Here is a 10,816-nt window from a genome sequence, read left to right as displayed (position 1 = left end):
TATTTTAAGTTGAATCTTCTGAACTCCACATCATTAGGTTAAGCCAAAACCCGATCTCTGTTCATAGTCTTTTTCTCAATTATAATTCTCTTTACTAAATTTTAAGCTATTCTTGAATTTAAGATTATTTATTTATCCTAAAAGTGTTTGCTTCTTTCAAATAACAGTTGACATGAACTTTGTCTTATGATCAGGATGAGAGGGAAGCATTGCGTCCAAACACTGATCGATGTTGTATGTTATATACTCTGCATAGCTAAAGTGTTGTTCATTTGCTTATCATGGTGATCTATCTGGATGAAGTTGGAAATCGATGTTCATTTAGTGCAGTTAAAAGGTAACAACCAGAAGGATCATGCTCTATGGACCATAAAAGATACTATTAATTCGTTTAATTAATAGGCTGATACTCACAATTCCCATAATACCTTGCATCACAAACAACACAAGTTTCCTTCCATTCCAAGCTACCGTAACAGCATAGATTACATTTTGATCTCCCATTTTGTCATAGCAAGAACTAAGATCACAGCCTTAGTTGAAGAGTTGAAGCACAGGAGGTGACTACAACAAAGCCATTACAGATTCAAAGCTATCTGCTAAAACCCTAGTAGCAAAAAAAAAAACAATTAAAAATAAACAATCTACCGTATCATTTTTTGAATGAATAAATAAAATAAAAACCTCATCTTATCTGTCTGAAAAATTACACATCTGTCAAAACGCCGAGAACTAAACTAAACTACAATCCTCTAATAACAAAATTTTCTTCTCATTTTGTGTTCATATCACAATCTCATTTTGTGTATACCGATGTTTTGTTAAAGAAGATTAAACATTGGTCTCTCTCTCTTTCCCCCCCTTAGAGGTATTGTGTTTGTATTCTGTCTCTGTTCTGCTCCCACCATGTCTTAGCATGCACTTCCCCAAACCGTTCTCGACTACAAACATAAAGAGATCGGTTACTTGCTTATCAAGTTACTAACTAAAAGAGATTAGTTTACCTGAATCTGACACGGCGTAACTCTCTGGTTCCATCAGGTAACTGTCTGATGGTAATGTGAACCCCAGGCTCGTCTTCTTCGACCCACTCGGCTTGCATTTCACTAGCGTTACTGATAGAAGGTGGGTCGTCCCTAGATGAGGTGGTGATTCTTGCTGCGTCCATTGGTGGTCCGTAAAAGTGATGTGGGATGCTGCTTCCTCCTGGAGGTCTGTAGTTGTGTCTTGGAGTCCAGTCTCTGCTTTCTCTTGCTGATTCTATTCTTGTATAAGTTGAATCTCTCTGTGACTGAAAGAATAAACAAACACAAGTAGAAGTTGAGATTACTCATTAACAATGAATGTAATCTAGAGAATGCTGATTTTACCTGATCTTCAGATCTACCAGGGGTTTGAAGGGCTTGCCGATTAAATCTCTGAACATTGTAAAGCTCAACTATTCTGTCGTAGTTCTCACCCCACCACCTCTGAGCCTGCCACTTGTCAAATACCTCCCGGCTTCAACAATGACACAAGTAATGCCTTAGCTTCAATCTCATGTCATGAAGTGAAATATCTAAATCACTAGTGACACATAAAACTAACTAAACCGGCTTGTAACTGTCCATCTTAGCGGTTAAGCAAAGAGCCTAGCTCTTAAAAGAATACACTGGTCACAAGTTCTGCTTTGCAAAACTCAATAGACTTTTTGAGTGAAGAGAATGGCTTTCATATACCTGAAACGTATCCGTTTAAGATCATTTCCTCCACTGGGAAGTGAGACGAATGTAATGTGAACACCAGGCTCTACTTGAGCCATCCACTCCTTTGGCTCATCATCTTCTAGCACCACATCACAAGACTGAGCAGATATGGATTCGCGTTCACCGCCATACATTGATGTAAACCTTGAGTCTGCCCGTCCTCCTTGATTATGGGAAGAGCTTGTAAAGTCCCAAGCAGGAGTAGAACTTGTGCTTCCACCACCCATATAAGGGTATGGAACACTATCTGATGCAGCGTCGAAATCCGGATACTTTCTCAGCTCTCTCCTCAAGTTGCTGCTTGAGGAGCCAGATGGTGGCTTGGATTGTTTAGAAGCACCAGAGAATTTTGACGCCATATCTTTAATCTGCATAGCATTCATACCCAAGAAGTTAAGTAAAATCCTAAACATATAACATAGTACCAGGACCACCACATTGAATATTTTTGGACAGAACATGTAATAAACAGTCAATAAAGTCTTCTGCCATGAAAAAAATGCGTCAAGAAGATATATTTTTTCTTTATGCCAACTAAGGAAAAAAAGGAGTCTACTATAATCATTAATAAAAAGAGCATCAATAAAGCTAGGAGATCTGATAATAATTTGAAACATATAATATAGTTCATCTTGTCTTCTCCATGAATAGAAACATAATCATAACACTCTCTGTTTATTTTTCTTTTCTTTGTGTTCTTTTGATTTATACTATATAGTTACCCCACCACAAATTCTTTCTTTTTTCTCATGTCTAGATAAGAATCCACTAGAGATTGTTTGTTATAAGAAAGTATATAGATCAATCTTCAATAACAAGCAAAAATCATGTTACAACTAGGCGTGACTTCATTAACCTTTTTCAAAATCAATTTTGATAAAAACATCATCCACACAAATCGTCAGCCGTAATCCTTGAATGCATAGTTCTGAGATTTTACTAGATTTATTTTAATTATTGTACTAATTGTTGCTTCCTTTTATGTCAAGTCACATATAGATGAGAAAAAACACTGACACAACCTATTAAAGAGAGTTGTGTAAGAGGTTCCAGGGGGGAAGTGATGTAGCATCAGCATAAGATCTTGTCTAAAGATCCTCTATTTTGTCTGTAACCTGCAGCCTTAACAACAGTAACACATCTAACTATCTTGTGAACTCAAAACTCTTTACTTTTGTACTTGATAGTAGCCTAATTTGAACTGTTTAACATTTTAAAAGAAAAAGGATTTTCAGACACTTTATTTGTTTACTACAATTGTTAAACAGTTTTAAGGACCAAAGCAATTAGAAAAAAAAAAGCAGCAAAGATAAAGTGATAAAAGAGGGCATAAGAATAGATCTTGAGAAAGATAAAGAGAGAAAGACCTGTGTAGTTAGGCTTTTAACGGCTTCTTTAGTGTTGGGAGTGGTGCTCCCACGCGCTCCATCTTCATCCTCGTCGTCTCTGTCTGATGTTTTTGTACAGTTTATGCAAGTAAACATCTTTGCACTCTTCTTTTTGCGCTCTGCCTTTTAAGCCCTACAAACCATGTAAACAGAGTGTTAGAAAACATAACAATTTGAACCAATGCTCATCAAATAAGAGTAGTGCTTAATTAATTCATCAAATAGCAAAAAGTTGGTGAAAACATAGGTTACATGAACACAGAGAAGAGAATATATTGTTTAAAGATTTCTACTCGACACAATGAGTTGAGAAATTTTTGTTTTTTCATGTTGTTTAAACCCACAAAGATTAAGAAATCATAATATTGATTTTTTTTTCAAGAAATCAAGGAAAGTAGAGACGGATACAAGTTATATTATTTAAAAAATCAAGCAGTGAAGATTCATAATTAGGGGCAATAATCTTGATAAAGACAAAAGTGTTCAAAGATTAACTTAGGGATCAGAGAGGAGAGGGACCCTAGAGAAAAAAATAAAGTATTTTCAAAGGATTGTCCAAAGCACCTGATAGATCCAAACTATAGTCTTTCTAGAATAATAAAAATATTTTGAAATGTGAACATGATAGAGACAAGCATTGGTATCAGAAAAAAAAAAATTATAAGGAAATTAATGTTTATATTTTCTTTAGAAAGTGGTCTAAATAGAGAGGCTAAAACTGAGTGTGTAAATGCTTTGTTGTGCAGCAATACCAAGTAAAGACCCCGTTCCCTTGTATATTCTCTTTTTATTTCTCATGCGAGGTGCGAGCCGAAGTTTCTGACATTTAAATAAACAATTTCTGGTATGAAAATTAAATAAATATGTTTATAGAAACTCAATATATAATTCTATAAGTAGTAAGAAAAAAAAAACAAAGTTAATATCTCCTGATCCCCTCGTGTCCATCATCTAAAACTGAAAGAGACAGAGACACACGAATTTATTTACGTGACTGCAACAAAATGGAATCTTTTAACAATCACATGTCTGAGAAAACGAAATAGCTAAAACCAAGAAGATGATAGGACCAATCTAATGCATGTCAAGAAAAAATGAATAGAAGTGTCACGAATTACAAATAAAGGTTATACTAGTAGCTACCTTTTGTATCGATGTCTGCAGGTTAAGCGTGTTTATCTGAAACTTACTTGAGGATTTGCTTTTATAATGATGCTATTGAGCTCTGTTCCTATAAATAGCCCATCAAATGCAACAGAGATTTTAGCAGCGTTACAGGCAGTGAGTAGTAAATGCGGGAGCAAAAGGACGACGTAATTGATTATGATGATTGATGAATGTCTTTATTTTTTATTGTAGATTAAAAAAAAAATCGACAAGTTTTCCTTTATTTCTGTCGAGTAAAAAAGCAAAAGTAAAGTATGAATAGTAGTCAATACCAATGAAACTTTTGAATGACGAATTTTAACTCAAGTGGTATGGTATTTTTCCAGGAAACTCTGGTTTTTCGATTACAATGGAGGAAAGGTGGACTAAGTTTAAGGTAATTGATCCGCTATTAATGAAACAAAAACAATGGAATGTAAAGAAAAGAAAACCAAGACTCAAAATCAGTGAATTAAGATATAACAACAAAGGAGAATGCAAGTTTTATATGGTGAAGCAGAGTAAACCGAACACATACCTCAGCTCGGTTTAGCGATGAGCAAGAATGGGAGAAGAAATCACAGACTGAACTTAACCATTGCACCGGATCATACCATCTTCTTGGAGCAAAATTAAAAAAAAAAAAAAAAAAATCTGAAAATATTTTGTCACTCTCTTGAAGCAAAGTTACTCTGAATAAAAAAATATCAAGATGGAGAAAGAGAGCAGCAATATTCTCTTCTTGGAGAGGACCTTTAAATAGTAGGATAAACCCAAAATAAATATTCCGGGGGCAGGAATCCGGGTAAGCGGGTTACCCGGGAACTGGTACGGAGCTCAGGGTTTTGTTTAAAGGACGGAGAGACAGAGAGAAGACGGGCCGTGGGTCATTTATATAAGTGGAGAAAAATAGGTACTTGACGGCGTTTAAGTGATTTCGCCGTGAGTTGACGGAGATACCTTTTGAGTAGTAACGATGAAATTTGGTCTCGAGAAGAGACGGCAGCGAGGGCCCATGGTGTTTTTGCCGGTGACGGAGAAAAGAGAGAGAAAGAGGATCTCTTACGTGACCAGGAAGTAGGTTACGTGGCTATTTATAATTGGCTGATGTTGGTTCGAACGGGTCGGGTTACGTTTCGCACGAATCATAAGACTTTGACAGGCCCAGGGAACGGTCGCATCACATTGGTCTTTTTCGTTCGTCTCTACATTCAATTTTTTCTCGTGTATTTTTTTACTTTATTTTATTAAAGCTAATTTAAAACGATTGTATCATTAAAAAGTTCACTAAATAGATTTTAAAGGTTACAAAAAAAATGAAAATTTAAAGTAAAATTAACTACTTTCTGCATCAGAAATTAGGTAAGACAAACATCTTTAGTGACACATTACCAAATAGAGTAGTTTTATTTCAAACATAAAATAAACAATTAGATGTTCATGAAATAGACAAATAGTATAACTCTTTTCTGGACTAACATTATCAATTTTATTTCAAATTTGCTTCAGTGAAACTACCATTCAACTGGTGAAATCTCTCTACAGTTTCAAAGTTAATATTCGAAACAAATTATTTTTAACCGGTGAAAACATAGTTTATAATGACAGAATAGTCAGTTTTCGCGTTTCATGGAAAAGATCTAACGATGTAAGAACTTTTTCTCTCAATTAACAATTCAACATAACACAACAATAGACAAACCTTATACAAGATGTTTGAAGTTCTCATTCTAATGTACAATATGTTGGTCATGTGTTGTTGAGTAGTTGAAAATAGTTTAGTTACTGTTGAAATAAAAGCTACCATTCAAACACACAAACCAAATAGACTAGAATTGACTAAAATTTAAATATCACTGTTTAAGTATAAGCAATTAAAACTTGGTAAATTTTAATAAGTTGCGAGACTAAATAAGATATTTGTTGGAATAAAATAGAGGGAAATTATATAGGTGAAAAAACTGTTTTCTTTGCGTCGAAGCCTAAAACATGATTATACATTGACTAAGAGAACCAGAAGATAGTAACTGTTTTACAGTAGTAAAAGGCCGTAAAAAAATAAATAAAAACTCTCGTAAGTATACTTGTGACCCAAGAAACTGAGTAGTAGATTCTTCTGCTTCTTGGAGTCTGTCTCTTGTGGGTTGGTCACAGCATCAGACAGGAGGATGATCTTCTTCTGGTGTCTGTGGAGGAACTGGTTTCCAACCAGGTTTCTCGTCCCAGTACATATCGTAGTAAATATGTCCCGGAGTCTTGTTCTCCTCACAACACCATATCCCCACATATCTCTTCACCCGTCTTCTGAATCTCTCTTCTCTCCCCTGCACACAGACCACAGATTATCTCAGATCAGATTCTACATGTCTGAATATTTCACAGTTCAAAGAACTACTTGCCTTGTCTGAGAAACCGGTGAAAGCATCTTCAACTGAAGAGAACTTGATCACTTTGACATCGTTGAAGGAAGAGAAAATCGCCTTGAACTGAGTGTGACCCCAAAAAACAAAGCAATGAGGCTAAAGCCAACCATATCAATAGACAGCTAAACAAATCTTTAGTTACCGTATCTTCATTGCTCCGTTTTGGGAACTTAAGAAACCCAGAGGGGGTTGTGATATTCGTTGCCTCGCATCCTTCTTTTCCTTCTTGACAAAGCTGAACATCAAGCCATGAGTCTTTAACCTGTAACAATAATGTCATTCCTTAGATTTTATTTATGTAATGATTGATTAGTAAAACAACAATACATAGGAAGGCTTATGCTACCTGTTTTGGCAATGCTGGGTTATCTAGGAAAGAGTATTCTCTGATACCAATCCCAGGGCCAAACTCATCTTCAGGTAGCTCCTTTAGCATGATATTGACCTGTAAATGAAATCCTTCAAGAGTGTTATGAGGCAGTTTCAGAGAAAGAACCAGAAGGTATATTGGCATGCTTACCTCAAAGACATGATCAAGAGGGCAGATGAATGGTTGCCGGGTCATAGATCCAACAAGAGTACCGGGATGTCCAAACCAAAGCCTATCTAACCTGCACCATATTGGTGGCATCACCTGAAAAACATTGTAGAAAGACCAACCAGATATACATAAGAACCAAGCGATATCACCATTAAATATGCATATAAGCTGTTAACTAGACTTACCAGTGTACGATTAAGTAGAGACGCAATGGCTAGAGCTGATCTGATCTGCTTCATCTGCCAAAGTGAACCAAAGGAAGATGTATAATTAGAAGGTTGCCAAGTTAACATATAGCTCCCAGGGACGATGTTAGGTTAGTAGATGCATACTTGGTGGTTAACAAGGGTAAAGTGTGATTCAATGGTATGCTTCCCGTCTAGTAACAAGCTCTTTGGAATAGATGGTTTGAACGAAATGAAACCTCCTGCGTTGAGTTAGAGTTTACAACATTGATTAATGTTCAAGCATGTTTGAAAATATGATTTTATTTTACCTGGAGCGTCGTAATATTCTGGTGGGTCAAAGAAAACCATCCCCTCTCTAAGCCTGTGACGTTTTCCTTCAGTACCTGCATACTGGAACGTTGTATGCAACGCATATGGTTCTAGCCTAAGCTGTTGGTACATAGCCTACAACAGAAACGAGAAATAACTATAAAAGTGTCCATACAAAAGAAGAAGATAAAAAACCTACCAAAACAAGAACTTGCATGTAGAGAAAGGTGTACCTGAACAAAGTAAGTGTGACCACTGCAAAATATGCTAGCCGGCAAAATCCCAACCTTGAGATTCCCATCATAAGCATAGAAAAGGCCACTGTCACCGTCCACAGATGGACCAAGCTGTTTCCTCACAATCTCATTGAAACCATTTTGATCCCAAACCTTATCATCTGCTAAGAGCATTTCTTTCCATTCCTTTGCCAACTTTTTGGCTGATTCTGTTGGCCGCCAATGGAATATTCCTATGTTGTAGGCAGCACCAACTTTCAAAATCCCAAGAAAAAGAAGGAACAGTTAGTAGCCGTGTGAGCAGATTAGAGAGCAATGAATGTCTCTACCTAAGATCTTACCTTGTTGCCATATATCCAAACTGTCATCTACCACTGTAGGTACAACTTGGTCGCTTGATGTCAAAACATCAGCTTCCGGGTACCGAGCCAAATAAGGGAGAGGGTTCTGTCACATAAGTAATTATCAGAAGATAGTCTATCAAGGTCCAAGGAAGTATTGATTGTGTCTTGAATCAGTACCTTGAGCCACACCATGTCAGTGTCACACATTAGAAGCTCGTAACCAAAGGGCAAGACAGAGTCTATGAGAATAACTTTCTCTCTTCCCATTTTGTGAAATGTAGGGGAGCCCCAACCAACATCCACTGTGCTCATATGGCTTCCCATGTCAAACACCGGAACGCCTTTCCAGTACAAAGCCTCTAATAACTTTGTATCCATCGCACCTATAAATAATCCCCACATAACATAAAGTTACTAACTTAGTGAAAATTGACAATAACACATAGGTAAGTAAAAAAAAAAAAAACTCACCAACTAGAAGATTGGAGATATCTAAATCAGTCAAGTGTTTAACCCAAGTCAAGATGAAATCCATAAAAGCATAGTTCCCAAAGGTGACTATTATCACATTGTCCTTCACCCTTTCCCCAAACAACTCTTTCGTCAGCTTAAAGGATTCAAGAGGTGGCATCTTCTTGTCTCGAGGAGGAGACACCCAAATCTTACCCAATGATTTGCCTTGAGCTTCCTCTGGAGATGGCAGTGGCAGTTCCCGTGGTGGTGGTGGTACAACTGGTGTCTGAAACGTTGCATTTTCTTGCGGAGATTGGCGGATTCTTCCAGCAGCTACAAATAAAAACTCATTAATACATTGTACATAATGAACCAAAAAGAAGAAAACTTTTTCCAAATGAACATTCAAATATAAAAAAAAAAAAAAAAAAAAAAAAAAAAAAAAAACTTTAAGCTTGATGCTGCTGCTTAGTGAAAAAGATGGTATGCTCAACCAAGCTTGTCTAGCCTGATACCATATGAACATTCAAATGGCCAAACACTAGACTTAAAAGAAAAAAAAGATAGAAACTTTAGCATGATAGTAAATGCAGATCCAAGTACAGTATTGATCATATACAAAAGCTGCCATGAGAATCTCACCAAAAGTGATCAAAAGTCAAAAACGAACATTGAGATTAAAAGTCAACGGTGAGCTCGAATCACAATCAGAAGAACCAATGGATTAGAGAACCTAACCTCAATAAATCTAACCTAGGCATCAATTATCAACCTAACAATCGAACCCATAACAAAAAGTTTTCAACTTTAAACCGAGTTCGAAGCAGATTAGATCATTTGCCAGCAGAGTACATGGATAGAGAGGAAGAAAGAGAGGTTACTGGAGAGAGGAGGAGAAGAGAGCCATGAGGTGGAGCCATTGGTGGGAGAGTAAATGGCGGAGAAGACGTAGAAGGAAGAGACGAGGACGCCGATGATCACCGTCGCGTAGATCGTCACGAACAGAGGCTTCGAATTCGTCGCCTCGCGTAACCCATTTCGCCAACCCTCCACCATTCTCAATCAAATCGTCTTCTTTCCTCAATTCTCCATTACAGAAAGCTTTATTCGTTTTTTTTTTTTGGGTTTTGTCTCCTTCTTCTTCTTCGATCGTTAGGTAGTGTGGTCAACTTTGTTTTCGTTGTTTTCTCTTCTTCAGCTTTGCTCAGAATCAAATTGTATTACTGTTGAAAATTATTAATCTGTTTGTTTAATATTAAACTTGATCATTCAACATTGAGCCCCCACAAGTAATGCAACATAGTGGACATGTTGTGTATAAATGGATAAATTATAATGAATATAGCTAATAATATTTATTCTTTAACTAACAAAATTGGTTCTTCAAAGAAACAAATACATTACTTTTAAAACGAAATCTACCTAAATATTAGAATATACATTATCTTTTTGCAATCTTTGAAGTTAAAAGTCGAGGAGGACGTATCACGTGAGTTTGTGATGACTTCTTATGGTTTCAGAAAGAGATAATTGGGAAAATTCATTCAGTGGAATTCAAAACTATAACTAGAAGTAAATTTTTGAACAAAAAAAAAAAAAAAAACTAGGAGTAAATAAGTTGACAAAAAAAAAAGATAAAGTAAATAAAATATCGCCAAGCCGAACAATCAGGCTTCAGAGTGTACGGGCTAGCATCTACCTTGGTTGACTTACAGCCCATTTGGTAAGATTAGGTTATTACTCAAGCCTAACAGTACCTGTTTATACTTTCCTCTTATCTGTCACTAGGTACTTTTTCCGCATATTTAATTTTTTTACATTTATCATTTTTATTTATATGTGAATTTTTGTATATTAAATTATATGTAATTAATTTTTAAATTTGATTTTTTTTTTATATTTTTATTTTGAAGTAAGTATTTCTATTATATGTAACACAATTAACTAATAAAATATGAAAAATCAATTCCGAGATTTTAGAGTTATGTAAAAAAATATAATTATGTATAGAACATAAATTATCTTAGTTTAAAAGATCAGAAT

General features: G+C 35.9%; 2 protein-coding genes across 4 annotated transcripts; both read right to left on the bottom strand.

The window, feature by feature from the left end:
* Positions 1-666: 666 nt before the first annotated feature.
* Positions 667-5,467, bottom strand: LOC106392401 (protein Brevis radix-like 1). 3 transcript variants are annotated; one of them, XM_048754637.1, is made up of 8 exons: positions 4,818-5,467; positions 4,277-4,364; positions 3,886-3,952; positions 3,113-3,266; positions 1,719-2,113; positions 1,371-1,500; positions 1,005-1,291; positions 667-941 (listed from the first exon to the last, which is right to left on the bottom strand). In XM_048754637.1, the coding sequence occupies exons 4-8, from the start codon at positions 3,227-3,229 to the stop codon at positions 863-865; spliced, it is 1,008 nt and encodes a 335-aa protein (XP_048610594.1). In that variant the 5' UTR covers positions 3,230-3,266; positions 3,886-3,952; positions 4,277-4,364; positions 4,818-5,467; the 3' UTR covers positions 667-862. The 3 variants fall into 3 exon arrangements, with proteins under 3 accessions (XP_048610594.1, XP_013688672.1, XP_013688670.1); XM_013833218.3 differs by lacking the exon at positions 3,886-3,952 and having other exon boundaries at positions 4,277-4,358; positions 4,818-5,466; XM_013833216.3 differs by lacking the exon at positions 3,886-3,952 and having other exon boundaries at positions 4,818-5,465.
* Positions 5,468-6,202: 735 nt separating this feature from the next.
* Positions 6,203-9,988, bottom strand: LOC106396426 (arabinosyltransferase XEG113). The gene is made up of 13 exons (XM_013836812.3): positions 9,655-9,988; positions 8,792-9,106; positions 8,498-8,703; positions 8,318-8,423; positions 7,974-8,230; positions 7,740-7,875; positions 7,576-7,670; positions 7,429-7,482; positions 7,223-7,336; positions 7,049-7,147; positions 6,845-6,964; positions 6,679-6,765; positions 6,203-6,603 (listed from the first exon to the last, which is right to left on the bottom strand). The coding sequence occupies exons 1-13, from the start codon at positions 9,827-9,829 to the stop codon at positions 6,436-6,438; spliced, it is 1,932 nt and encodes a 643-aa protein (XP_013692266.2). The 5' UTR covers positions 9,830-9,988; the 3' UTR covers positions 6,203-6,435.
* Positions 9,989-10,816: the final 828 nt, after the last annotated feature.

The sequence above is a fragment of the Brassica napus genome, chromosome C4 (assembly GCF_020379485.1).
Source record: "Brassica napus cultivar Da-Ae chromosome C4, Da-Ae, whole genome shotgun sequence".
Classification (NCBI taxonomy): domain Eukaryota; kingdom Viridiplantae; phylum Streptophyta; class Magnoliopsida; order Brassicales; family Brassicaceae; genus Brassica; species Brassica napus.
The sequence above is the reverse complement of the archived record's forward strand: the minus strand, read 5'-3'. Positions and strand labels throughout refer to the sequence as shown.